Source organism: Syngnathus acus, chromosome 16 (genome assembly GCF_901709675.1).
Source record: "Syngnathus acus chromosome 16, fSynAcu1.2, whole genome shotgun sequence".
Lineage (NCBI taxonomy): Eukaryota > Metazoa > Chordata > Actinopteri > Syngnathiformes > Syngnathidae > Syngnathus > Syngnathus acus.
The window spans coordinates 2,687,836-2,715,738 of NC_051101.1; the positions used below are offsets into that span (position 1 = coordinate 2,687,836).

Genomic DNA, 27,903 nt, shown 5'->3' on the forward strand with positions numbered 1-27,903 from the left:
GGAGTGGGCTTCATCCCGGTCGTGCTCGCAACACTTTTCCTGTGAATAAGCACATTGGCCCGCGGCATTTTGCTGAGCTAAGCCTGAGAAAAGTATAAGAAGAAGAGCGTGTAAAAGGAAGATTAATTAAGGCAGCAGATAATCCTGATGACAGCAGCAAAAAAAAAAAAGCTTTTCAGCACAAGCCGAGTAATTGCGGTGCGGCGACCTCACTTGGAGGGCCAACGCATTTGTCCCCGGGGTAGAAGCCAGTGCCGCTTATGGAGCCAACCTTTAAGCCACGAAATGGTTCTGCTACATGCTCCACCTGTTTGATCCCATCTGGAGGTGGAGCTCGAGACTCACGATAAGATCTGGAGCGCACACCAGCAAATATGCAACGGCCATCTGTCGCATCAGCATCTATTGCTAAGAGAATACTTGAAACTCAAACCCCCATTCCATGTGTGTTCACGTTTGGTGAGGAGCTCCAAGGCAAGAACATTTGTTCTTAGGTCTGCCCGATCATCCACTGATGAGATGTCCTCGGCATCATCATCAACCAAATCCCACCCTCTTACTTTCTAAGGTGTCTGGTGACTCTTGCCCCTCCCTTCCTCACATGGGACGGAGAAGGAAAGAGAGGGAGAAAGAGAGAGACACAAGCCCACCACCACTGCCACCACCCCCGGCATCTCCCCAGAGGGCCCTCGCCTCGCTTTGCCTTGCCTCGCCCTGCCCTGCCTGGCCGGCTCCTCCCGCTGCTCAGTACAACCGCGCCTCCGCGCCGGACGGCGACCAGCCAGGATCTGGGCTCACGAGCGCTCGTCTTTGCTGACCAGAGGTGCGAGAAGAGCCCCGGCGCCTCCCTTGGCAGGATGGCCATGGCAAAGGGCGCAGCGTTTCTGGCGCTGGCGTTGCCCCTGCTCTTGAGCCTGGCGCCGGCGCCGAGCCTGCAAGGATGCCCGTCGGCTTGCCGCTGCTCTTTCGCCGTGCTGCAGTGCCTGGAGCCCGACGGGATCGCAGGTGTCCCCGCTCTGGGGCCACAAGAGAGCGAGAACGTGACGGAGATGTGAGTATTCCCACTTGGGTGGCGGCATTTTTGGCTTCCGCATCCAACCAGTTTGGTTTTAGTCGCCTGTTGCTCGGAGTGTGTGTTGGGTCCTGGAGTTGAAAGGTTTGACGCCAAGTCCGAGATCTGGAGTTAAGCAGCGCCATCCTCCCTCAAGCCTTAAACGTGCTTTTAACTTCTCTTGATTGGGACACTCTGATCATAACATCCATTTGATCATCAAATACATAAAAGTGTTTGTTTTGGCACAACGGCAGAATGTTTCGTTGTCTTCAAAGTGTCTGGAGGATTTGGAATGAGGCTCTTGAGTTCTAACGTTCAGAACGGTGACAGCACTGAAATGCTGAACGGGGCTCAGACTTGTTGAGCGCTTTTCTGGCTTCAAGCTACACAAACTTTTTCTCGTTCAAAATTCCGCCTTTTCTCCGAAGACTTTTAACTTCAAGGGGAGTCAAGCTAGCTTGCGGACGTCACACGACAAAGGTGAGCTGTGATTGGTCGCAACTGTGACGTCATGTTTTATCAGCGGCATGCGGCAAAATCCAATTAGTTCCGCCCCCCTGAGGGGTAAAAACAGGTGGATTGGAATGCTTCGTTCATATTCCAAAAAGACAATATTCATCCGAATGATTAATTGTCCTAGCGTACCATTTTAATCCCCACAAATTTGTTTTTGTAAGACTGCCAACCAACAAAAATGTTTTCTCATGTATTTCGCTAGATGGGCTGTGAACGCATTCAAGAAGGTTTTGAAATGGAGCGCTTTGATTGGAGTCCATTCGTTTCAATTTCAGAAGGTGCCGCGAGGGAATGATATCACAAGTTGCTTAAGAGGAAATGGAAAATAATCTAAAATACAAATTTCTCCTCAAACTACATCATCGTTGTGAGATGGAGTCTTTTTTTCTGACGTTATTTTGTAAGATTAAGACTTCTGTGGAGCCAAGTAGACAGTTTATGAAAAATGCATCTTGGTTTGAACTCAACAGGAGTTTTTTCTTTTCTTTTTGAATCTTTGAGGTGTACTTGAGTGATTGCGGGAGGCCCGCGCGACTATATTGTTCTGAAAGCAGCGCCTCTCGCTGTAAATGTCGCTCTCGGCAACGCCACGCTGTTTTTTGCCTTTGTCGGGCGCAATTAGGCGGCCGAGCAATTGTTAAGAACTTTTCTGGAACAGACCGAGTGCATTACTCACACGTCCATCATCGGCGTCAACGCTAGCCACCCACGGCCATCTTACCCCCCCGCAAACGCACGCTCGGCTCTGCAAATCGATAAGCGTGCATTTCCAAAAACAACGGCGGCCACTATATCATGCGCGGAACAAAAAGGAGCGGCCATTAACAGTGGGCCGAGATTCATCATACGCAGAGTTATAAATTCAATTTTGTGAATTGCCAGTCAATGCGCAGCCGCCCTCCCCCGGGAACAATAGATGATATACAACCCAATTGGCTCAATCCAATAAGTAAAGGCGACGGGCGTTCCTGGGCCCACCTGCCCCTCTAATCACATTACGGCCGCGTGGGCCCATCAAAGAGGAACGCTCGCGCACACGCACACACCGAGAGACGCTTGGCCCGCTGCTGCGAGCGGTTTGAAACGATGCCACGCACTGCGGGCATTTGTCTGCATCGTTTTTGTCTTTTGTGCCTCACCGGACCGTCCCGACGCAGCCGACGCTGAAAATAAGTCGCAACGCTCTGAGACGGAGATGTCAAACTTTTCGGGGCTTTTGTTGATATCGTAGGGCGGCGTGAAGATCGGAATTCTAATTGTGATTTCAATTTTGGCCGCAAGTGTCAGCAGTGTTTATATTTCTCACTGAAAACCGTTAGCAGAAGCAGCAAGAACATCCCTCAAAGTTCTGGTGAAGGCGAGCGGGCGGCCATTTTGAACTCAAGTCGCTCTTTATTTGCAGCTACATCGAGAACCAGGCAGGCCTGGAAAACATCACGCAAGTCGAGCTGATGAACTACAAAGAGCTGAAAAACCTGTGAGTAGGCCCGCCGCGCTTCCTCTTGCTACTTTGGCGCTCACTAGATGATGTCATCAATGCAGAATGAGTCAGACGAGTTCCGAGGATGAAGGACAGAGTTGCTTGGTGTGCTTTTCAGATGGTTGAGGGTTCTCTTGGAACAAAAATACAATGTTATTCTTGAAAGATAATGACTTTTTTTTGCACAATTTTTTTTTTTTTTAAATATGAAACAAATAAAACACACTCTGCAGGCCAAAGGTGAAAGTTGTGAGACAAAAGCAACAACAAGAGCGACGAGCACCATTTTGTTTATTTGCCTTTGCCCGGAACGCCGCCGCGCCAGTCGATATTTCCCACTTGCGGCATTACGACTTCTGATAGCTGTCAGATAGATTCCCTGAAGGGTTCCGTACGGAATCTTCCGGGCTTCTTCCATCATACACTATGTGGACGAGGCGTTCGGCAACAACCGAGCTCTCAACAACAACAACAAACACAAAGCAACTACTATGAAGCTCCAGCAGAGCACTCCAACTAGTTCCAGATAAATGGGGAACTTCTCCGTCACGACAGCAATAAGATATTTGACATCGAGCTGCACATTTCTGAAAGTTCAATTTCAGTTCCCAGGCGATTTTGATGCTAATGTTATTTTTGACTTCCAATGATGCTTCTTGAACTGAGCGATCCCGTCATTGTTTTCCCACAGCACGGTGACGTCGTGCAAGCTGAGACACATCGCCGCTGACGCCTTCCGCCACAACCTGAAGCTGCAGTACGTGTAAGTGTGGCTCACGTGGCCCTCGTGTTAGCGGTGAACGAGAGGCCGCATCCGATGAGAGCGTTGCTGCGGCTGTTATTGGTTGGCGGGCGGAATGAGGCGGAAACCTCGGCTTCACTTTCTATTGCCGCCGCCGCCGTTTCGGGTCAAGTTTGAAAATCCACCGCTACATCCTGTACGCACAATTTAAGCGTATTAGCATTTTAGTATAGCGCTCTGTATCAGTGTGCACATTTGCTTCCATGAAGGACTCGAGAAATCTGAAAAAAAAATAAAAAATACTGTTGAGAGGCTGAAATGACCAGGTTGAGAACTATTTAAAAATAAAAATAAACCGAACGCCTAATTACACATAAACTACAAAAATAGTGCAGACACAAAATCAATAAAAGCCTATACAAAATATTCCAATCGAATTAATGCAAAGCTTTTTGAAGCTGTATCAAATTTCCAGCGAAATGTCTTTGGACATCGTTTGTTGCGCTCTGATTACATTTTCTTGCCCAAGAAATTGTGCGTGAAACTTGACCTCCGTTGCAATGAGACGACACCGGCTGCTTCTTGCACATTGATTTGGTTTGGTTTTGTCGCAGGTGACAGATGTGAGTGAGGGGAGACACAAAACATTTTTCTGTCCCTCTGTGTTTGGTGTGCTTCAACTTTGGCGTTCGGATGACAAGCGCGCGCGCGGCGGCACCGAGCACGGGGAAAAGTAGAGACGACGTCCGCCAGTCACCTTTTACTCGCTCACTTTGGCGTATTATTGACAACCGATGCATAATAAATACACTCCACTCAGGCTCCATTATCACTTAATCAATAATTCCACTGGTGGTGGTGGGTGGGGTGGGGGGTCTAGGAATTGGGTGGTGGTCGGGGGAGGCTGAGATTGTGCCTAAAGATGGGAAAAAAATATGGCAGAACTTCTGGATTCAAGAAAATAGCCTCATATTATTGTCGCATTTGTCTGAGAAAAGAATCACCAGGCATTTGCTCGTGAAACTGGCGCATGTCAAAATATTAAAGCCAAAACAAACATTGAAAAGATGTCAAAATTAGATCAAACAAAAATCACTACAAAGTGAGAAGAGAAAAATACAAGACAGATTTGCAACTTAACAGCATATTGAATAAAAATCCTCACACAATAAATGAACAATTCACATTTGGGAAAAAAAGCAGACAAAAGTAAACATTTGGAAAGTTGCAGACATGCCAACAAAAAAACAAACATACAGGAGAGTCAAACAAAATGTGATGCATTTAAAATACAAAGAAGAAGGAAATAAATGATAGATGAAATATTAGATGAAAAAATACACTGAAAACAATTGACAAACGTAAAATGTAAATAAAAAAGGGAAAATAGACAAATACAGACAAACATGGAAAGAAATGGCATGAGAATAAAGACAAAATAAGACAATAAATCAATACGAAAGAAAGAATGTCATCAGTATTGAGACAATTCGGGACGAGGAAGACTCAAAAAGCAGCCTTCCGAAATTGCTTGTTTTTTTGTTCCAGGAACCTGGCGTCCAACTCTCTGGAGCACATTTCCTGGCGGGTCTTTCATTTCCTTCCCCTGCTCAACCTGTGAGTCCTTCAAACATCACATCATCTCATGGTTATGGAAAAGCACGTGGCAAGGTTCTCTGAGAAGGTGCGTGACTAGGTGCTTTTCTATTCAGGGTTCTGCAGGACAACCCTCTGGCCTGCTCATGCGAGCTCCACTGGTTGCAGCGCTGGCAGCGTGGTGAGCACGGTGACACGGATGACCAGCCGCTGACATGTTGGGCAGCCGGACGCCAAGTGCCGCTCGCCTCGCTTGTCTTGGGCAACTGCAGTGAGTCGAGTCTTGAGGCCAAATTTGGACATCTTTTTTTTCTGGGAGTATTATCGATTGACTATGGACTGGATTTCTTTTTCTGTTGAGTAAGATGGCACGGGAGTGTACTTTATTAAAGAAAAAAATTAATCCAGGCAGTTCTTTGAGACGATCTTGTTGCCAGGAAACAAAGCCTGGAGAATTCTTAGCGGACTGTGGGCTGTTCTCAGGTCTGCCCGAGGTCACCATTCTGCCCTCCAACAACAAGGTGCAGGAGGGGGGCAATCTCACCTTTGAGTGTCACGTGACAGGAAGTCCCACCCCGCAAGTCAAGTGGCGCACGCACACTCTCCGCTCGCACTTTGTTGCCCAGGTAACAAATACACGCGCATGCACTTGCCTGAAGTAACAACATGGATGCAAAGAAACTATCGTTTGTTCTTTCCATTATCAATTAGCAGATCCAAAACAAGAAAAAAGTTTGGGCCATTTAATTTGTCTGTATTTAAAGATTTGCTTTTGGGCCAAGTCAAATTCTAGTAGATTTTTTTTCCCCCATGGGTGATAATTTAAGATGTTTGACAGTTTCGAGGTCCTATTTTTTGGTTTAAATTGGCTTTTATATTTTGGAAATTGACATTTTTAAGGTAGTGTGTCAATTCCTCGCGACCTTTCACTATTGAGCCACGGATTCATGTATTTATTTGAACATTCTGCTAAATTTTGCGTGTGCGTCAGGAGAGAATCTGGGGCTCTACGCTGGAGGTGGTCCTGTACCTGACCAACATGTCTTCCAGCGACAACCTGCACAACCTGACCTGCGAGGCGGAGAACCAGGCCGGGCCCGGCGAGGATGTGGTGCAGCTGGACATTGAGTGTAAGGAGTCAAGAGGAGGCTGTCGCTTCAAGCTGCCGCATGACTGCGGTGTCAGACCTCCGCACCAGAAAGCTAAAAGGAGCACGTGAGGGGCCCAAGGCACCCGGGGACAGATAACCGTCCTCGAGGAGGGAAGACACAAAAAATCACTGCTAACTGCGCTCAGATCCAATTTGAGCCTCGCCCTTAATGGACTCTTGCCTCCCACTCCGGAAAGAAAAAACACACACACACAGGCGCTCTTGATCTGTCCGTGATTGGCAGGCGGCAAAACGGCCGCGATCCATCAACGCGGCCCCCTCAGTGGACGCTTGTTCAGCGCCGGCCCTTTAATTTCCCTTAATTACACTAATGTGGGTGTTTACTGCTCCCGGCCATTGATTGGCTGCACTTGGCCGCAGTTTTTTTTCCCCCTCCTGCTTCCTTAAACACTGCTTTTAAAGTTTGCACGTCTTCCAGGCCAGCAGGTGACTGACACGTGCAAATGGCGCCGTCAACGTTTGGCTAAGGGCAGAAACGCCGTAGTAACAAAAGGAAAAAAAAAAAGACCCGGTACAAATTCCGATTCAGATCAATGGATCTTGCAAGACCCACACAATCCCAAATCATCTTTTCAAAAATGTGATTGCGACCCCCCATAAATACCCCCCCCCGTCACCGCTGCAGTGCATTTCCGGTTGTAGCGATGACTCACGGGAACAAATTCAGCACTTTTGCGAGCCGGGCGGGGCGGGGGTCTCCCGAGTATCTCCTCGGACCATTTCCTGTAAGGTCCACGGTGCGCTTTTGTGGTTTGCAGATCCGCACGTTGACCGGGCTTCATTATTCATGTCGGGGTCAGCGTGCGTCTGAAAACACGGGTGGACAACATCGATTCGTGGAAACGGCAAAAGTGCACAATCGGCAAACGCTCGCACAATGGCAATCAACGTTTGAACTCTACTCCTAACCCAGGATTCTGATCAGAGCTTTTTTTGCCTCCGTTCCGCCCGCCAGTCCCGGCCAAGATCCTGAACCTGAGCGACGCGGTCCAATTGCACCACTGGTGCTTCTCGTTTGTGGTGGACGGCAACCCGGAGGCCAACATCAGCTGGCTGTACGAAGGCGCCGAGCTCAAGGAGACGGCCTTCACCTACACGCAGTTCATCCCGGACTCAGGCGACGGGTCCAAGAAGCACGGCTGCCTGTCGCTGGACAAGCCCACGCACATCAACAACGGCCGCTACACGCTGCTGGTGGAGAACAAGCTGGGCCGGGACCAGGCCACCGCTATCGGCAAGTTCATGGACAACCCTTTTGGACTCTTTGACCCCGACGGCAGCATTCCCGGTAGGTTACAAAACTTTGACATTTTGCTGTGCGCTTTTGTCCTCTCATTTGTGTTTCTTTCCCACATATAAGTCAACAACTTGGATCCAGTTCCCACCAACAAATCCGTCATGGACGTCACAGAGAACCTAGAGAGTCGAGTCTTTGTGGTCCGTTATGACATTCCCGATGGTGATGGCATAAAAAATGCCTTCTCTTCATTTGGCTGCGTTCTTCCCCCCAGGTATCGGTGGCGGTGGGCCTGGCCGCGTTTGCATGCGTCTTCCTGCTGGTCACTGCCTTGGTCATCAACAAATGCGGCCACAACTCCAAATTTGGTATTCACCGTAAGTTGACAGGGGGAAAAGCTTTGGGCAACTTTAAAACACAGCTCAAATAGTTTTTTTTAGATTGCAGGCAAAGGCTGGTGGTGGGGCTGTGTCAAAATATGGCTGCCGAGCTGTAACGTTAGTGCACGTCCGCGCGGGCGGCCCAAAGTGCCTTAATTACCGTAAGAGAGAGCAGAAAAGCTCCCTTGGCCACAGCCGTGCGGTGCCATTAAAGATGATGAATGGATAGATGGACAGACGCGCGGCCAGACGGCCCAACCCTCACTCGTACATTTACACTTTGCGCCTAAGTGGCTGTGATTGCCTAAGTGGAGCATCCGTGGTTCCATCCCTCCGTCCGTTCGTCCGTCCGTCTCAACTGGCTTTTGTTTATTCCATTTCCAAGCACGTTGGACCCCGGAGGCCGTGTGCCGGGACTATTTAGGTTGGGCTCCTCGGGCCTTTTACGGGCTCCACGTGACGTCGTTTTTGCTTCAATGGCGTCCTGATTGCCGCGCTGATCGCATCCATTATTTGTAGCGCGCCAACAAAACGCCGGCTTTCTCGCAAATTGATGCGCAATTGCTACACGTTGCCCTTGCCGCAATCACCAAAGCTTGGGTGGGAAAAGTACTCGCACTCAACGACACGAGTCCGAGAATAGGTACTGATCAAAGTAACGGTAAAAAAAAAAAAATTATAGATTGTATGTATTTGGCCTGGTACCAATTTTTGCAGCAAACATACGCAAAATGTTGCAACTCTGTAAATGCCAAAAAGGCCCCACGATTTAAAAAAAAGTATAAAGATTTACTCAATTATATATGATATACATTTGAGTTGACACAATGACCTGGTCCTCCATGTCAGGCTCGTCCGTGCTGGGGGCCGAAGACGAGCTGGCAGTGTCGCTGCGCTTCATGAACTTTGGGAGCAGCCCTCCTTCCTCGGACGAAGACTCAGGCCTGTCCAGCTTCGTGGAGAACCCGCAGTACTTCTGCGGCATCGTCAAAGACAAAGACATGTGTGAGTCGCCTCGTTTCCGTTCAAAAAGTGCGGCTGGTTCTTTTTCATTGATTGCACCCCGCCCCCTCCCACCAGGCGTCCAGCACATCAAGCGCGCCGACATCGTGTTGAAGTGGGAGCTGGGTGAAGGCGCTTTCGGTAAAGTCTACCTGGCCGAGTGCGCCAACCTGAGCCCCGACAGCGACAGGATGTTGGTGGCCATCAAGGTGAGCGACTCTGGGAGCTTTTCTGCCTGATCACGTCGGTACCACAACTCTACCACCCGTTGGTTTGGCATCAGACCCTGAAGGACGCCAACGAGTCGACGCGGCAGGACTTCCAGAGGGAGGCGGAGCTCCTGACGGTGCTGCAGCATCAGCACATTGTACGCTTCTACGGCGTGTGCACCGACGGCGAGCCGCTCGCCATGGTCTTCGAGTACATGCGGCACGGCGACCTTAACCGCTTCCTCCGGTACGTGAAAATGCTCGCAAACACGCAATATTGATTTAGCTATAGCAACAAAACGTCAAAAAAATATACTGAACTAGGCCTCAAATCTGTTCAGCCCCTTATTGATTTGTTTTTTCCATTTGTGAGCCTAATTATGTTGTTTGCTTTCATTTCTTTGCGGGCCTTTCATGAATTTCACTCAAACATGTTAAGAGGAATTGAGCGCACGCCAAAATAATTTCTCATCTCCTTAATAACTGCAATTATTACTTAGCAGGCCTCTTCGGGATGTCTTTGCTTTTGTGTTTGATCACAAAATCACAAAGACAAAAAGAGCTCCGGGCTTTGCGTGAAGACTTTGTGCTGCCAAAACCCAGAAACGAAGCAATGTCATTTTTGTTTGACTGTCTCGGAGACGCACATATTGTACCAAAAAAAAAAAAAAAAAAAAAAAAAAAACACCTGCACGCCCGAAATCACATTTGGGCCCTGCAGCTGCTTTCCCACCCAGCCACCTGCCCGCTAAACTAATCGGCTCGCGGCGAGCGGGCCAAGCGTGGGTGTCGAGTAGCGCACCGGTGCACCACCGCCAAAATGTGGTTGAAAATGTCCCGCAGAGCTCACGGCCCTGACGCTCGGATCCTGGAGGAGTCCAAGACGGTGGCGCAGGGCGAGCTGACCGTGCCCCAGATGCTGCATATCGCGGCCCAGATCGCCTCAGGGATGCTCTACTTGGCCTCGCTGCACTTTGTCCACCGAGACCTGGCCACGCGCAACTGCCTGGTGGGAGAAGGCCTGGTGGTCAAGATCGGAGACTTCGGCATGTCGCGGGACATCTATAGCACTGATTACTATCGGGTGAGTCCGACCTACGCCTTTGCTCGGGAGTTGCCATCGTTTGGATTTGGGGTGTGAATTGGGTGATATGGCACATTTTAGATCCCCAAAGCACAATAGAGGTTGAGCTTGGTTTCTTGGGCCGGAGGTGACTCCAATCCTAAACTCCAATCATCACCCCCAGAGGATCAAAGCGGTACTACAAGACGGCAGCATATAAATTGATCGCCGCGGCTTATTTGTTGGAATTTTTAGGTGGGGGGCCGCACCATGCTGCCAATCCGCTGGATGCCACCCGAGAGCATCATGTACAGGAAGTTCACCACAGAGAGCGACATCTGGAGCTTCGGCGTGGTCCTCTGGGAGATCTTCACCTACGGCAAACAGCCCTGGTACCAGCTGTCCAACAGTGAGGTGGGCGCTGCGCTTGGCAACTCCGACAAGAAAAAACAAAAAAAGAAAAAAGGCCGTGTTTTGGAAAATTGCCCAATTTCATGGAGGAAAAAAATCTGACAAATGAGCACCGGAAGACATTTGCACTTTTCAAGGAGCTTCTTTGAGATTCTCCCCAGATGAACTTTAGATTTTCTGCTCGACACTGAAACTCAACGCCACAATCTCGAATTTGGTAACCCTGAAACCTCGATAATTTTTCTAACAGTGGTAATCTGATCAATGTTGGAAATCTGAAGCAACGAGTCCTGAGAACAGTCTGCGCACCGTTTGGAAGCGATTGCCCAACATTGGAATATCGAACGTGAAGCTCAAGCCGCAAATCATCGGCGTGACGATTTGAGGCTCGCTTGAGTCTCGTTTTAAGTCCAATCAATAATAGCGGAGTGGAGCGGAGTAGTCCGGCGTCTTGCCTTTCAAGAGCAGACCGGATCGCATTCCCTCCTAATCTGATCACCTCGCGTCTCGGCAGCATTCGTCGGCTTAATCTGCTCCGTGTCGAGTCGTTTGGTGGCGATCTGGACGGGAGTGTGTGGGGAGCTCAAACAAACAAGATCCAAGGCCTTGCATTAGCTTTTCAAATTGTGGGTTAAATTTAAAAAAAAGCTGCTGGGCACGCTAACGTCCGCATTGCGCTGCGCTACCCCCCGCAGGCCATCGAGTGCATCACGCAGGGCCGCGAGCTGGAGCGTCCCCGTACGTGCCCCAAACAAGTTTACCTGCTGATGCGCGGCTGTTGGCAGCGAGAACCTCAGCAGAGGACGCTCATCAAGGACATCCACGCTCAACTCCTCGCCCTGGTCAAGAACCCGCCCGTCTACCTGCACATCCTCGCTTAGACGCCCTTCGCCACAAACCACGGCGTCTTTGTCCTCACCAGTAAGGCAGCTCGGCCCAACCATTCAATGACGATTAGAAAAAAGAAAGATTCCATTTCATTCCATTTAGAGTACTTGACATCCATCTTAAGATCCACGCACTCTGTCCTCACTAGTAAAAAAAGAAAAAAAAAACCTCTAGCACAGGGGGAGAACAGTCTCCCTTTGCCAGTTAGGCAAAACTGTTCTTTTGTTGACGACCGCGTGGTACCAGTAGTTACCGAGTAAAGTTTTACAGAACTGCTAGCTAGTAGCATGCAATTGTCGACCAGTGTACAATTTTGCCTCGCTAGTAATGTGTGCAGAAATGTCCTAAGGCAGTCATCAATAATAATAATAATAATATGGTACTCGTAAGACAGTTCTACTCGTGCTCCACATTGTCCTGCTGGTGAGGCGAGAGATCGCGTACGAGTAGCAGGATATTGTCCATAAAGGAGAAAGGAGCTTCTCCTCTTGACAGTGTGTCCTGTTGTGTTTAGCGCCCCTGCAGGCTGTGGGTGGAACTGCGGGGTGTTGACAGGACTCAAGGAGAGAACTGAGTCAAATTTGTGCAAACTTCAGTAGATGACGATGGTCACCATAATGATTTGTGTATGCGTGTGTATAACCAGCTTTGTGTCTCATATGGATTTTTTTTTTTTTCAATATTATCCAAACGTGTGCATTTGTTTGGTCACTTTGGAAGGGAAATATTAGCCCACCAAACTTGACTACAATTCAGCTGTTTCTGTCTGTGCGCGATTGTCTATTTACTCAACTGCAGAGGATTTGTGGCTATTTTATAGAACTTGCACCCGTCATTGTCGTTTTTATTTGAGGTGTGGTGTTGATGTATTCACCTAAATGGAGGGCCCAAAGTTGTACAAAGTGTAAATAGTGAAGGGAGATGCATTCAGACTGTATGGCAAACTATCCATGTCAATGCTGTGTGCGCTCACATCACAATAAAGTTGATCGAGAGAAGAAAAAAAAACTTTAATCAATTGGTCACTATGATTAAATCACTGAACTTTTACTTTAATTGAAAAAAAGTCTCACATTGTACTCAAGTACATGTACTCAAAACAACAAGAAAAAGCACCCTTGGCCTTACTCCTTCAATGTGCCTTGGAAGAGCTCAAGTATGATGGAAGCAATGATTTGGGGATGAAATGAACACATTTTCATTGCATAAAGGTTTGACTTTGGATGTTCTTGACTATGAATTTATCACGGAGCTCATTTGGGCCAGCATTGGGCCAGTAAACGTTTGTTTCACATACATTCACACACGCTGCATTGGACCAACGTCAGCTTAAGACGTTTTGTTTGCTCGGATTGTGAGTCGTACTTTAACTCACCCGGATATTTGTGGGCGGTGGCGCCTCCGGGTCGGCGTCTTGCTGACTTGTTGCAGCATGTTCGTCGTGCACGATGTCGTCTCATTGCGGGTGGTTATTTATTGGCAAAATGACCAAGTTATGTTATGGGAAACCATAACAAGTTTTTTTTTTTTTTTAACAACTTTCCTTAAATGGAAAATGCGTTTTAAATGTCCATTACCATTCCAGGTTTTCCGGGTTGGAAGTGCAATTCCTTTTAAGAAACGTGGACTCCGGACTCATTTGTCATAAAATGATCGCACTTCGAATTTCTCGGGTCAATTTGTTTTTATCATTTGGCGGCCTAAAAAAGACGTTTAGGTTTCGTGCTCCGTAGGGAATGTTTTGTTCTACTCGTCCCCCCTCTATTGGTCACTCTTAACACCACAGCCTTCAGCCTAACTCGGAGACCATTGTACTTGACTTGTTTTTCTTTTTTAATTAAAATATATATTTTTTTTTATTTCACAAATCGAGTGGGTCACTGACAGTGTACACAGCACACAAGTATTTATTCATACATTCATTTTTTTTCTGAGCATATAAAACATTATAAAGCACCAGGTTCTTTCCAGTCAAAACATCCCACTATTAATATTCGTATTAATGACACAAACTCAGAACAATACAAACAGGTAACCATGATCCAGTCAGGAATATTGGCACTAAATATGAGAGTACATTTTTGCAAAAAAAGTTTCTATATAAAACATCTGAGTGTTTGCAAAAGCGTCCGCCACAACGGAAAAAAATAGTTCAAGATCAAGTTATTTATAATGTAATTAATTTTACACTGAAGCATGAACATTTTTATGTTTGATGAATTTCATGCTGACTCATTAAATAATGTGAAACTTTGGTTAAAATGGGAATATTCAACATATCATGTGAAACTTAACTCATTAAAACATGTCACTTGTCATGTACAAATATGTAACTTATGTTAAAATCTCTCACTTTTTAAAAAATGTTTTAACTTGCTTAATGCACTACCTAGTAGCCACAGAGTGTCTTAGTCCTTGCCGTCGCCTGAGCAATGGCGCGCTGAAGAGGGCGATGACGGCCAAGTTGAGGGCCAGGCTGAGCGCCAGCACGCCGGCCGTGCCGGGCAGGGAAGGCGCAGTCCCCGCCGCCTCCAGCTGCGCCCGCCGCGATGTCATGTCGCACAACACCGCCTCCATCTGGAAGTGCGTTGCCAGCACGGCGCACACGTGGAAGAGCTGATGGCTGTGGCCTGCACACGTTGGAGAACGTTCAGAAGATGCAAATTACGCACTCTAGCGTCATTGTGTCAATCAAACAGTAAGTCGATGTCGTAACGCGAGACGTACCAAAGTAGTCGAAGCGTCCCGGCGCCAACCTCTCGGGTAGGTGCGAGGCAAACAGGAAGCAGGTGAGGAAGGCCAAGGTCACCTGGTACAAGTGGCTGAGCAGAGCCTCGCTGGGACTGCAGCATCCCCCGCAGCACAGGAGGAGCTATGTGTACACACAGACACAGATGTGAGGGAGAGAGATGCGAAGATGACCAGTGAGTGGTGAGGGAAACAGAATGCTGCTAAAGTGCTTGCAGTGGCCGCCTCGTGGAGAGCAACCAAGCAAATACGTTAAAGACAAACGTAGAGAACCATGTCTATGTTGAAGTGGCTCACCCTGTAGAAGACGGGCAAACTGTCAAAGACAAAAGGCAGCACAAAGGCGGCGGTGCGCAGAACTTTGCTTCTCCGCGGGAAGCGCACCTCCACGAACCTGCCGGGGGACCACACACACAAGCGCATCCGCTCGACTTGTTTTCCAGCAGTTTCAATAGTCCCCATCTGCACCACACGCTCCCCCCACCCATCTGGCCCCTTTTATCAAAAAGCAACAACATGTACGGTAAATATGTTAGCCAAGTGACAAGCGCAAAGAGAAGTGTGCGTCCACTGACCGGGAGTAGCAGGAGAGACCGGTGCAGAACAAGCTGTTGCCCACGGCGATGGCCACAAAGTGGCGATGCAGCCATCCGTTGAGCCAGCCGTCGGGCATGGCGTAGCACCCGTAGCAGATGGCGCTGCCTGAAAGAGCCGCACGGGGTCGTCAGCTCTCTCTCCCCATCCTCTAAATCGGACCACTTATTCCCTGGACTCACCCAGGCTGTAGAGGCTGAGTGCGCCGTAGTCCAAAAAGTAGCAGATGTGGCACCACTCTGGCGACATGGCGCTAAAGGTGTGCGCGCAGCTGGAGGTAAAGGGGTACACGCACACCGGCAGCATGTAGGCCAGCAGCGGCCACGTGTAGCTGTCGCTTGCCAAACTGACGTCGGAGCACAGCGAGGCCAGCCTCCACACAAAGTACCTGACACACACACGCACATTGACAGTTAACAGGATTGGCGGCCCGCAGTTTGATGCAAATCGGAACATCTGGCACCAGGTCGGCAGGAAGTGCGTCCAAATGTTGACCGTCTCGTTGTTGATGCGGAAACTGCTGAGCAGGCAGTCCAGCGCCGAGCTCTGCGGGTGGCGGTAGCCAGACAGAATGCCGTCCTCGCGAAACACCTGAGAAGCAAACGCCATCGTCACGGTCACGGATGCACCGGACCTCGAGTTCACCGTAAATGGCCGTAAGCGTTGCGAGCGCGTCAGCTGTCCTCCAGCTCACCTGGGGCACCTGATGGACGTCAAAGAGCGGCGGGAGTTTGACGCCGAGCACGGCGGCGGCAGTGGCGGGCCAGCCCCGCCGACGCACCTCCCCCAGGCGGGCGATGAGCAGCCAGACGGCATCGGACTGGGCGGCGGGCTGCTGGCTCGGCGGGCCCCGGATTCGGCTCCAGGCACCCGGCAACACTGCGACCAAGGGAGAAGTCGCCGTTAGCCACCAGCCCTCGGCAAGCCCTGCGCTTTCCAACTTTGCATAATGTATTTCCCGATCCGTTATAGGTTGAGCCATAAATGTGCTGTGGAGCGATAGAACAGAGATGAGAACAGATAACGATAGACATTTTTTCCCGCTCGCAGCGCCCCACCCCCGCCGCCCTTCGTCCAGGTTCCGGTCCTGACCCCGTTGTGGGAGACAAAGTGGTCTTTGTGCGCACGCACAAGCCATCGCATTGATAAGCACGCGCACAAAATGTCCAATCCGCCAACCGCAAATTGGAATGTCCAATGGAGTCTGTTTGAAATGTTTTGATGCAAAATCATCAAATTGGTTTTGAAATGTCAATCAAAATCAAAAGTCAATCAAAAGTTTAATATTTTCATAAAAAGCTAAAAAATGCAGAGGAAAAAAAACGGTCAAGTTTTTAAATAAAACAAATTCAGACAAAATAGTCATATTTTTCAAAAAATGGCTGTATAATGTGGCCAGTACGCCCAAGAGTCAAGATTTATGAGTCAGTCTTTTGTTTTTATTTTTGTGATCAGCTTTGCGTCTTCGATACTTTGTATCTTCTGGGCGGTTGTTGTTTTTGTTACCTTCAAATGAGGTTCCCACCATCTGGAAAGTTCTCGAGCTCAGTGTCCAATGCTGAGCCAAAGAAAACTATTTAAATGGGAAGGCGGGCGTTTGTTTGTGTGTGCGGTGACGGCGGTGAGCTAGTTCCCCTTTAGGGCTCCACTCAGGCAAGGTTGCGCAAAGGTGTTCCTCCTCCTTCTAACCTGCAGACCCATGTTGACATTTCTCACGTGAAAGTTACAACACGTTAGTCAAACGCCTTGCGCTCATTTCAGAGACGAGCGACACAAAGGTCGGCTGACTCCAGCTTCCACCGTCCGGGACTCTTCTTGGCATCAAAACACCTAAGTTGATGCACGCCTTTTGTCGTCATAAGGAGTTGAAGTCAAACAGCATCAGCAAGTATTCAAATGACTGTCGATTTTACTACAAAATTAGGATTAGGAAAAAAAGTGCTCTCAAGTCTTGCGTGCACCCTTAAAATTTGGGTTAAAATTAAATAAACTTTGGAAACTGGATCAACAACGTATTTTGCCTAACAAAACACCCAAAGATTTTTTTTTTTTTTCTTTGCCAACTAACCCAAAGTTGGATAAAATCCGCCCAAATGTCTGAGTTGCTGCAATTTTTAACCAAGCACTTTTAAGGGTGTATTTCATGCAAAAACACATGACTGACGACCTGTGTTTTTGTCGTGTTCAAGAAAGAACAAATTGAATTAACTAAGATTGCATCACCAGTGCAGCTGTTTGGAGATCACTCCAACAACGTCCAACCAGGGGACAGTTGAAAATCGTCACTTCAACTCGGGAAAATGTTTGAAGGTCGCCCTAATATTGAATACAGTAAATGCTCGTTTTGGGACTAAAAGTTAAAAATTAATCGGTGATTCTGGTGGTCCCTGGAAACAAACATATTGTAGCAACTTTGTTCTGGTACTTTGGTAAAGTTACAATGGAAATAATCTATATTTGCATAACTTTGGAGGTGGATCTAACTTTGTGTGAAAAGTTTTGTGCTACAAGAATGTGACAATTGGAACTATGTTGTCTAATTGGATTCAGTTTGACACGCAATTTTAAGGCTCTTTCCCACGGCTCGGACTTTCCTCGGAAGCCCAAGCCGGTCCGACCGCCTCGTTGTTTGGACGGCTTTCAACAAAGGAACAAAAACAGAACAGACCGAAGGAGTGGTAAAATCCACACAAGACTCAGCATGACAGGAGCCAATCATCCTCCGTCATGTGTCACGACCACTTACCGCGACTATCGGCCATCAGCGCGTGACGGTCGCCCACAGGAACCAGATGGAGGGGGGGGGGGGTATTTTTCAAAGTGTTTCGTTATCTTCTCGCTTCTTGTGTCTCGCGTGCATTGTCAGTTTGTCTCCCTTTGCGTCCCGTCGCTGGGCTCGTCCTCGCCTCGCCCGCTCTCAACATTGCCCAATGGGAAGCGCGCTCGCCACCCACGTGGCACAAAATGGGCGGGACGCCATCAAGGGGGCGGCCACAACAACACGGGCCACGTGCGTGCGCGCGCCTTCCTACTCGAGCGAAGACATGCGCTTGCACGTCTTCCTAAAATTCCTCAACATGTTTGCGTTGTCCGGGGATGTGTACGGTGACGTCACGGCTATGGAGCGCGGAAGTAACTCCGAAAGCGTGTGCAAAATGAGCAGCAGTAAAGCATGGGGGTTAGTTGTGTGAAATGGAAGCGTACTTTCCGTTATAACATGAACTATTTCAGTCTTGAATGTAACATTTCATTACGTTCCAAGCAAAATAAGTTTGACTTCTTTCAGAAAAATAAGAGAACATTTCTTCCGCTTCAGGTAGAATATTGTTTTTTTAAATCCAGCTGTCGAATGAGATTAAGATCTTAAGGGTTTTTTTCGCTCAACGCTCAAGTCAAAATACATTTTGAAGAAGATAGTAATTTATCGAGGACCTCTGAGTGGACGTCAACTGTGAGCGTCTTGTGACTCGTCTCATGTAAAAGTTCCTTCGAATTACGGCACCTTCTTCCTCAGCGCCAAGTGCGTGCCCACAACTCGCTCCGCGCAAAGGAAGCACAAAGCGGTGCCAGTCGCCGCCCGACTGGCACACGCACGCTCGTGCACACATGCACGCGCCAGTTGTCATCTGATTGGCTGCCAGCTACGCGTGCGCGCGCGTGAGAGAAGACAATAGTCGAGAGGACAATACATAGATGCAAAAGTCGCACGTCGTAGTGTGGTGAACCGCGCCCCCTTCTGGGCAAACTGAGAACAACTTAACGCATCTTAATTGTCATCAGTTTTAACTTGTCAGGTAAACAAAGAGCGATGACCAAAGGAAAAATTTAAATGATTGTTTTTATTGTTGAACGCATTTTCACACATAGATGCCGTTTGTTCGTTTGAGTGTCATCATGTAGGCGAGAGACATTTCCAACTTCTCTTAGAGCCTGCACACCTTGCGTTTTTTTCTTTACTTTTCTTTTTGAATAAGTGACACTATGATAAATAAACTGGCTTTCCCTTAGACATTCGCACATCATAAAGCGCAATTAACACCATTAATTATTTGGGTGCAAGAATACAACCCATATGAGCTTGATCATGGGGTTGTTGTTTCCTTTTTCTCAAGCGCATGACACGACTCCAAAAACAAAATACAAAAAAAATAAACAGCTACTGGTAATTTGAGGATGAACCTGAAGTGCAAAACCTGTACAGGTCAACTAAATTTGACCATCTTTAAAATGTCATGCATTTTTAATTTTATCAAGCGAAGATGTTTGTTTTCTCTTTAAAGTCAATTCTGTGGGAATAAAGTCACTGTTTTGACCGTTTTGAGAGGTGGTGAAAAAATTCAGTTTTGGATTTTAGTCTTTCCAACTAAACAGCTGCACGCCCACTCACTGCTTGTGTTCAATCGTTTGGGGTCCTCTGTCTCCTGATGTCAAATTCTACTGATTGGCTTTGAATCAGGACATTTATTGGTCCTTTCATTGTAAATTTTCCCATTCAGGTCCTTGTTGAAGAGGAATTTGTGCATTTCAACTTCATCCTGAAATCCTCGTCACAAAAAGTAACATCACAAAAAAAAAAAAAAAAAAAGAAAACACAGGACAAGAAGTGTACCTCGTCAACAACCCTTGCAAGCGCTCATTTTTTTGAGTCTCCCGGGGCCGCGGCAGCCTGCCGCTGCTGCTGGCTGCGTTTTGTGGCCACCTTGCTTGCACTTTTCTCTCTCTCGATTGCAAAAACGGGCATGGCTCGCCTTGCAAAGAAATCGGAAGGGGAAACCGCAGACACCGAATGACTTCAAGTCTGTGTGTGCGCGCGAGCATCTTGTCTCTCTCCCAACAAGTCGAGCGCGCTCCCAGCGAGATGGAGGCCAAGCGCCAGCCAGTTCAGTTTGGTGTCTCGGCACTTTCGCCAAATTGCTGCCCGCGTGGCCGTTTCGGGACGGCCTTCCGGGGCCCGTCTTCCTCTTAGTAGCTTCTTAACTCCCTTCATAAGCTTAAACTCTTTCCATCCGTCCGGCTTCATGTTGAGATTTGATTCTGGAGACGCATATACACACAGAGCAAAAAGAGTCGCAGAGAGAGAGAGAGAGAAAGACAGGGGGTGAGAGAGAGAGAGAGAGAAAGAGCAAGAGCGAGAGAGGAAGCGAGTGTTGTGATTGATCAGACATGGGCGGCGCTTTGCATGGTCGGCCCTCAGCCTATCTCCTTCCACTGCCGGTAGAAGTCAGCGATGTTCTTCAGCTCCATGCCCGCTGAGGTCGCTGCCTGCACGGCAGACTGGGTGCACACAAAATAAATAAATAAATAAAATAAACACCGTCAACGACAACGTGGTGTAACATCAAGTTGACTGTTTGGGTGACGCCCAACCTTCATGGCAGCAGAGCGGGCGCACAGCTGCTCCACGAGATGTCCGGTGAGAATGGTGACCATGCCGGCCGTGTCGTCGTCGATGCTCTGCGAGAGGGTGAGCTGGCGGCAGCTGTCCACCATCTTGTACAGATGCCTAGCGGAAGCAGGAAAAGGTGCTCGCTCAGTTTTCTGACGCGTGTTGCCGCAAGACAACTTGACGGCCAACTGCAAAAGTGGCCAACGAGAAAATAAATCACGGGACATACCAGGCATCGACGTCCTGCCGTTTCAGCTTATCTCTTTCAAAACTTCGTCCTCCCTCCTTCTGGCAGCGGATGTATCTGCACGAGGGACAAGAGCACTGAGTCACATTGCTGGCTTTGTTCTTCTCGTTTGCCAGATGGCGCTATTGAGCAAGCTTTGGATGCTAGTACCCTTTTTACTAACATTAGCGAGCACTCAAGCGAGGCGCACCTGTTGCCTTTGCGAAACTCAGACTCCAGGAAGCGAATGCCGTCTCGCGCGCCAGCATTTTCCTTCTTCAGGCGGTCCAGTCCGTCGATCACTGCAAGAGGCAAAAGCCACTTTAGCTTGACGTTTGCAAGATACAAACTCGTGCCGACCTGTTCTGGGAATGATGACGATGAAGCAGCCGCTGGCTGCCAGGTGTCGGACGAGACCCAGGTGCTGGCAGAGGGCGGCGGCGTCGGGGACCAGGTAAGGCGACATGGACGACTGCGCCTTGGGCTGCCGAAGGCTGCCCTCCAGCTGCGACACCTCCAACTGTCACAGCACAGCCTCATTGTGCCGTGCCCGCAAGACAACCAGAGCAAGCCAGAGAAAAGCACCGCGCTCAAACCTGGAGTCGGAGCTGAGCCATATCTCGCATCAGGCGATTTCTGCGCGCCTCCTCTTCGGCCTGAAATGACAAAGGGCAGAGGAGCTCTCAGACGGGACACCTTTGCTCAATTCTTTTCGTGACTTTGAGGTGGGCACAAAAAAATGTGCACGTCGCGCCGGTGCGTCTCACCATTCGGAACTGGGCCTCGGCTTGCTGCAGGAGGTCGTCAGCTTGCGACTGGCCGACGCCGGTGAAGATGCCCGCCTCCGGGTTGAAGTGAAGCACGTTGCCCTGGAGACTGGTGAGGAAGTGGCCAAAACTGCGAATGCAACACACGCGCACCACGCACTGGAAGGCAAAAGGGAGAGAGTAATATTTGATGAAACACGCCGAAGCCATTGGCGCACAGCTCGGCCAGTTGACCGGCTCGCTGTAAAAGGAGTCTACGAAAAGGAGGTGTGAGTCGCGGTACCTCCTGCAGCGGGCTGAGGGAGGCGCCGCGGCGGGCAAAGTCCAGGCGGCGGTGGGCGAGGGCCAGGGCGGGCAGGTGCCTCAGTGCCACGTCCTCAGGCAGCAGCAGCGTCTGGAGCAGGGCAGGACGCTCGCACCCGCCCAGCAGCTCCGTCACGTCCGGGTTCAGGTCGGCCTCTGCCGAGCATAGCCATCACGCGATGTCACAATTTGGGCCAGGAAAAAGCCCCGCTAGACGTAGGCTTGGGGTTTTTGGGGGAGGAGGGCGAAGTGAATGGCGAATACGGGCCGGACTCTCGTCGGGTCTATTCCATTTGACCGTGGCCGTTGACTCACCGGCTTCGAGCATCTTGTTTCCATCTGGCAGCAGGTTGAGGAGCACAGACAGGCGGTTCCAGAGGCTCTGGGAGCTCTGCGGACAGACAACGGGGGGAGGGGGGGAGGTCGGTGCGGGCTGGCCCAAGTGGGACAGACGGGCGGCACATGTACCTGTGCACACATGAGGATGATGTCGGTGTTGGTCCGGAGCCAGTCGACGAACACCTTGACCACCTGGATCAAGCCCTGATCAGTCAGGATCTCCAGCTTCTCCAGGAGCGTCTTCTCGCTGCGTACCGATGGGGCGCTGCGCTGGCTCCCTTCCGAGTCCGAGTCGGAGTCTGAGTCTGCGGCAGAAAATGCATCCCTCGTTTCCCTTGTGATGTGATCAAAGCACGGAAGTGGATCTGGCAGGGTATGACATGCGCTGGCCCCACGGCATCAGGCCCGCTCTGGCCAGTGTATTTTTTCTTAAGTTCGTGCTAACAGATGAACCCATTTCATTCTTGCATGTTCACTTGTTTTGTCGACTTGAAAAAGCTGCAGTTGTTATCAAAAAGGGGGGCATGACATAATTACCGTTTTGGTTGATTCCATTGGGGGCGCTCGGGTTCACATCGCAGGGTGATGGAGCAGCAGCAGCGGCGGCGTCAAGGGAGGAGTCAGGGTCGGCGGGGGGCTCGGCGCTTGCGGCTTGAGGCCTGAGCAGCACGTTGCTGAAGGTGGGCGCTAGGCGGAAGCAGCGCTTGGCCTGGAAGAGCTGCGAGGACATGGCCTGCAAGTTGCTGCTGATGCTGCCGGCGTCGCTGGCCGCCGGGGGCCCGTTAGCCGCGGGGGGCCTTTGGCCGCCTTCCCCCTTGCCCTCCTCCTCCTCCTCGCCGTCCCGCCTCTCCCGGGTCTGCGCCCGGTGGCGCTCACAGCTTTCCGTCTCGGCCATGTCCTCCAGGTCCGAGCGGGACTCCTGGCTGTTCATGTCTGAGTCCGTCTCCACGTCGAAAGCCGTGCCGCCCTCCTCTTCCTCCTCGGAGCCGCTACCCCAGCAGCCCTCCTTGATCTCCTTCCGGCGAGCGGGCGGATCGGGCGGCACATCTGGCGAAGGGCAAGCGGGGCGATCTCTGGCCACGGGGGCCTCGTCCTCCTCCTCATCCTCCTCTCCCTCGTCTTCGCTCTCAAAGCCCTCGCTGAGGTCGCTCTCGTCCTCGCCGCTGCGATCCTTGCGGCGTCTGCGCATGCGTGACAGGCGGCCATACTTCTTCCTCTGTTGCTTCTGTTTGGCCTGCTCTGACTCGTGCTCTTCCTTCACAATGATCGTCTTCGCGGGGGGCTCCTCTTCCTCGTCGCCTTGCTCCAGGGAGCCATTTTGGAGAGGCTCGCCCGGCCCGTTTGCGTCCCTTGCTTCCGGGTCGTCTACATGAGAAAAAAAGAAACTAGTGTCAGTTTATGGAGGGACAAAAAAAGCTGTTACACTCTCCTGCTTTCCCAAAAAACTATTGCGGAAGCAATGTCCTAAAACGTTTGGGCAAGCAGAGTTTGCTTTACTCCCACCGACAGGACTGGAGCAGAAAATACAAAAAGGTTTTTCCCTCCAGAGCTAAAAGGCATGAGCATGTTCGTTGGGATCATTAGTCAGGTATGCACTGCTTGACGAGTCGAACTCGGTTACAGCGACCACAAGGACGCAGCTGACGATACTTGAGTCACGCATGCGAAACACACAAACACACACAAGCAAATGTGCTTTTTTTCACAATAGCAGGCTCTGTTAGATGTTCATTCATCTACTTCATTAGTTGCTTGTATTGTAATGCATGGATTGTAAATTGGCATCGCTGCGCCGACCCCCACCTGCGGCGTCTGTGTTGAGCGGCGGCACCCGGCTCTCCGCCTCCTCCAGTTCAGCCTGCAGCCGAATGTTGACGTGGTTCACCAGATGGGAGAAAAGCGCCAGTGTGAAAGCGATGGACGCACTGTACTGCTTTGAGCCTGCGACACAATTGCAATTTTCAAGAGTTTTTTTTTTTCTACATGGGTTTTACAGTCTACCTACTGCGCAGCTCTTGTGCATGGTGAGGAAGAGACACAGTTTCCAATGGACTTTTCAGCCATTTATTTACTGCATCAAGAACAGTCAAAGAATAAATAAAATAAAAAACCAAGGGAAAACTAATGTGAGCTCGCTGCTGTTGGCCACGGCCCATGCCGGGAAACACGCACGGGAACGTTACGTCCGAATTCAATGGGCTCACCTCCTCTCTTGAGGCTGTGCACCACCATCAGGCACGTCACCACCATCTTGAAGACCAGCGCGTCGGGCAGCATGGCACAGCAGCCATCGGTGGCATGTTGCTGCTGCTCCTCGTCCTCCTCACTGTGGGGGTGGCCTTGCGACGGTGCCGTTGGCAGGTAGAAGAGCACCAGGTTGAAGTCCTCCAGCACAGACTGGCACAGCGAGGTCAACTCAGACTCCATCAGGCTGGAGATAGGGACGACGCATGGGAAAACGTTTATTCACAAAACCGATCCATTGCACTTGGTATCCATTTTAAACCCTATTTTATGGGTTTTGACTGTAAATGGGCAGGATGTGCACAATCAGTAAAAATAAAGTTATTTACTGACATACAACAATGAAACATGCCATAAGCAATGCTGACTCATTGCAACAAGTTTTTTTTAACTTTGACTTTTCCCACAATCATCAAACACGCTTTGGTCAACCTACCATAACGTATACCTACTTCCTGTTTATAGCATAAAATATACGGTGGTGGCAGTAAATGGATGGATAAGTAATACAAAACAAAAGTGGTTGGTAGGACATGTAGTCAGTCTATGTGGCAAGTCTCACCTGTTCTTGGGCTGCAACAGACTCTGCAAGTACATGAAGCTCACCAGGAGACGCTTGATGTCTCGGGATCTGGAGGAAGTGCAATTAGGAGCAATTTATAAAAAAATAAAAATCATAGCCACATCATCGTTTGTGTTAATGAAAGCCGCAGAGTGATCCTCACCTCTGTCGGGAGGGCGACAGCTTCTTCATCTCCTGCTTCTTTACTTGCTGGTACATCTTGGCCGCTTTGTCAAAGAGGCGCTTCAGGTTGCCGTAAGCGCCCTCGAAAGGGCTTTCTGACTGGATGCTTGGGAGGCAGGGTTAAGGAGGAAGAGAGAGCTTTCCGTCAAGACGCAAGAGAGACACCGGGGTCGACGCATGGAACGCCACTCACCAGCGTAGGTAGTAGTAGGTGGCTTCCACATTGTAGAACTTGCTTCCAGCCAGCGTGCCCAGCTGATTGAAGGGCATCCCTGGAGGACATGGTGAAAAGACATGCATCGAGTTTAAGAAATGATGATAATGGAGACAATTTGGATGCACTTGTTTTATTCCCCTCCCTTTCAGCACATTAGACCGTGAGAGCTGGCTCAGCGTGACGTTTCTAAAAACAATATGTCTGCCAGCCTGAATGTGAACGCAAGCGAACGGAGGACGCCTCGAGGCCCGGCGGCGCACTCACCAACGTGCGGCATGACGGACAAGGCCTGGTGGTAGAACCTTTCGGCCAGATGCTCCGCCTCCACGCCGGCCAGCTCGTTCTGGTAACGGGCTGGAGAGCAACAACCACATATGGAATTGGCGAGACCGATAACTCAAAATTGGCCGCGGACGAGAATGGCCAGTCCAGGCTGTAGCCGCCGGTCGGGAGTGGCTCTGGCTCACCCACCGACTTGTTGGCCGAATTTGGCTACATGCTAGAGGAAAAGCGACGAGCGGGCGGACGGATGGACGCAGCAACATACCGAGATCGCCAAGGTAGACGAGGCAGCGGTGGCAGGCCATCTGCGCCCACTCCATTTCCTTGGGGGAAGCCGACAGCGCTTTCTTCCGGCCTGCGTGGAGAGCCCAAAAGGCACAGAACTCGGCATTTTGGCACCCGAGGGCGACCCGCCGCTTTGCGCATTTGCTTACCGACAAGCGGGTCGGTGACGTGCGTCCAGTCGATGAAGTCCTGCAGCTCAAGCTGGTAGTGCGACTGGATGTAGAGCAGCAAGTGCTGGTAGAAGCCCACGCCAGCGACGAGGTGTGTGCGGTAAGCACACTCCAGGACGCTGCGGCTGTGGATGTGCTGAGAAGTGCCAAATGTGAAATACAGAAAGTTTAAGAAAAAAAATAAAAACTTTTTTTAATTGGTCACTATCTCATAACTTTGAAAGTGGGTTTGGAAAGCAGACGGGGGTTCACTGTTACATGAGGTTTGATCTTGTAAATTCAAACAAAGGTCTATGTGAGTCTTTCAAACCCTTCCTTTTAATAACTCCCACAAAGCAAGCACCTTCTTGTTGGTCTTGATGACCTGGATGACTTCATAGTAAACCTTCCTCCACAGCAACTCCTCCGCCTTGCGGCCGTAGCCCACGGGGTGCAGGAACATCAGCTTGACGCACAGCTCCCTCAGTCTGCGCGCAGCCCCGGGAAGAAGGCAAAAGCCATTAGAACCCCTTTGCAACAAATACTGTCGGTTTGCTTTTTATGAGGACACCGGGGAATTTGACACCCGCTTTAGGGCGGTGCAGCGTACTTGTTGCGCAGGCTGATGTTCTCAGGCTTGAAGACTTCCCTGTACGACCCCTTGCCGCCAATGATGACATCCAACTTGTGCACCGACTCCACCACCGCCCTGCGTGGAGTCAGTTGAGCCGCACACAGGAAAGGGAAAGCGTTAGTCATCTTCTGACATGATATTTTGAAACTCAGATTGAAAAAAAGAGTGACACCTCAAATCCTGACCAGTCATGGCAACTGTTTGGTTGGTAACAGTGAAACGAAAAGTCACGAGATATCAGCTCTACAATCAGACTCTTTTTGCTGTCAGTTTGTCCCTTAGTTGTGCCAGGCATATTAAAATGAGAACAAAATGGACGTAATAAGGCTGCTATAATCACTTCTGTGTCATAACTTTGTCGTTTTAACAATTGTCTTAGGAAACTCAAACTTGCTTGACTGGAAGAGTCTTCATAATGCGATCCGGACTGGTCCGGTGTTAGCCAACTCATCGTTGCTATGTTGCACACCTACTAGCGTAAGTGACAATGGAGGTGAAACGAAAGCGTTTGTTTCGTAATAAAGGAAAGCTTGAAAACAGGTTGGCATCCCAGAAATTAGCCCGCGTTAGCACGGCCTCGTCGTTACCTGTACAAGCGCTTGATGAGAAGGACTTTCGCCTCCGGTTCGCTGTCTTGTCCTGGTCCGCTCATGTCCACTTTGTACTCCGCGCCTCTGGGGTAAAAAAACGCCCCGGTCGTCGCGCACTCACGCCGGCTGCCGCAGGCTTGTTCGTCCCGCCCGCCGGTAGCGACAAGCGTGTTGTTAGCCGGCTAGCACCGTTAGCCTCCGAGCTGTCTCGTTAGCTCGTCTCGCCTTTCCAATACGGTCCCGGCAAATAATCTGTTTGTTGTGCCGTCGGGCCCTCCTCTACCCATCCGTTCCGGGCAGCGGGTGAGAGGGGCGCCCGGTGATTTTGGCTCGCGGCGGTCAGCTCAAAGAGCCTGGCGTGCCTCTCGTGCCGAGCTCCGTTGCGGACAGTGCGACGAGAGCAGCCATTCTTCCTCAACAGGAAGCGTCCACCTCCTGCTTATCGCGAGATTAACAGACTGCGCGAGACTACGACGGCGGGTTGCCAACACAGGTATGTTTTAAACCCGCAATCAAAACAAAACAGGGACCAGGAAGGAAACACCACGTTGAAAGTTACAGTTGAACTACTGTCTAGTATATTTATTCCCTAACTCTGACTTAGATCTATTAGGTGAGTTTTTTTTATTCAAACATGTTTGAACA

The 27,903-nt window shown here is 49.9% G+C and overlaps 3 protein-coding genes across 5 annotated transcripts; 1 reads left to right on the forward strand and 2 right to left on the reverse strand.

Annotated features, from left to right (window-relative positions):
* The first annotated feature begins 519 nt into the window (after nt 1–519).
* ntrk1 (neurotrophic tyrosine kinase, receptor, type 1) lies at nt 520–12,817 on the forward strand. The gene is made up of 17 exons (XM_037273195.1): nt 520–1,051; nt 2,973–3,047; nt 3,742–3,813; nt 5,341–5,409; nt 5,505–5,659; nt 5,872–6,014; nt 6,380–6,518; nt 7,515–7,847; nt 7,920–7,996; nt 8,071–8,173; nt 9,026–9,181; nt 9,257–9,387; nt 9,462–9,634; nt 10,231–10,471; nt 10,706–10,864; nt 11,557–12,151; nt 12,229–12,817. Exons 1-16 carry the CDS (start codon nt 858–860, stop codon nt 11,740–11,742), a joined length of 2,406 nt encoding a protein of 801 aa, XP_037129090.1. The 5' UTR covers nt 520–857; the 3' UTR covers nt 11,743–12,151; nt 12,229–12,817.
* An 813-nt stretch (nt 12,818–13,630) lies between these two features.
* Nucleotides 13,631–17,990, reverse strand: paqr6 (progestin and adipoQ receptor family member VI). Of its 3 annotated transcripts, none has more exons than XM_037273314.1 (8): nt 17,838–17,990; nt 15,786–16,080; nt 15,555–15,682; nt 15,274–15,479; nt 15,073–15,199; nt 14,795–14,891; nt 14,477–14,621; nt 13,631–14,379 (listed from the first exon to the last, which is right to left on the reverse strand). In XM_037273314.1, exons 2-8 carry the CDS (start codon nt 16,071–16,073, stop codon nt 14,135–14,137), a joined length of 1,236 nt encoding a protein of 411 aa, XP_037129209.1. In that variant the 5' UTR covers nt 16,074–16,080; nt 17,838–17,990; the 3' UTR covers nt 13,631–14,134. The 3 variants fall into 3 exon arrangements, with proteins under 3 accessions (XP_037129209.1, XP_037129210.1, XP_037129208.1); XM_037273315.1 differs by having other exon boundaries at nt 15,786–15,970; nt 17,838–17,988; XM_037273313.1 differs by lacking the exon at nt 17,838–17,990 and having other exon boundaries at nt 15,786–17,811.
* Nucleotides 17,991–18,909: 919 nt separating this feature from the next.
* smg5 (SMG5 nonsense mediated mRNA decay factor) lies at nt 18,910–27,702 on the reverse strand. The gene is made up of 22 exons (XM_037273153.1): nt 27,256–27,702; nt 26,645–26,743; nt 26,399–26,522; nt 26,035–26,191; nt 25,866–25,955; nt 25,583–25,672; nt 25,295–25,373; nt 25,082–25,207; nt 24,919–24,987; nt 24,317–24,543; nt 23,916–24,053; nt 22,650–23,477; nt 22,242–22,417; nt 22,089–22,164; nt 21,754–21,929; nt 21,471–21,629; nt 21,300–21,359; nt 21,064–21,223; nt 20,915–21,005; nt 20,707–20,781; nt 20,459–20,594; nt 18,910–20,365 (listed from the first exon to the last, which is right to left on the reverse strand). Exons 1-22 carry the CDS (start codon nt 27,318–27,320, stop codon nt 20,282–20,284), a joined length of 3,285 nt encoding a protein of 1,094 aa, XP_037129048.1. The 5' UTR covers nt 27,321–27,702; the 3' UTR covers nt 18,910–20,281.
* Nucleotides 27,703–27,903: the final 201 nt, after the last annotated feature.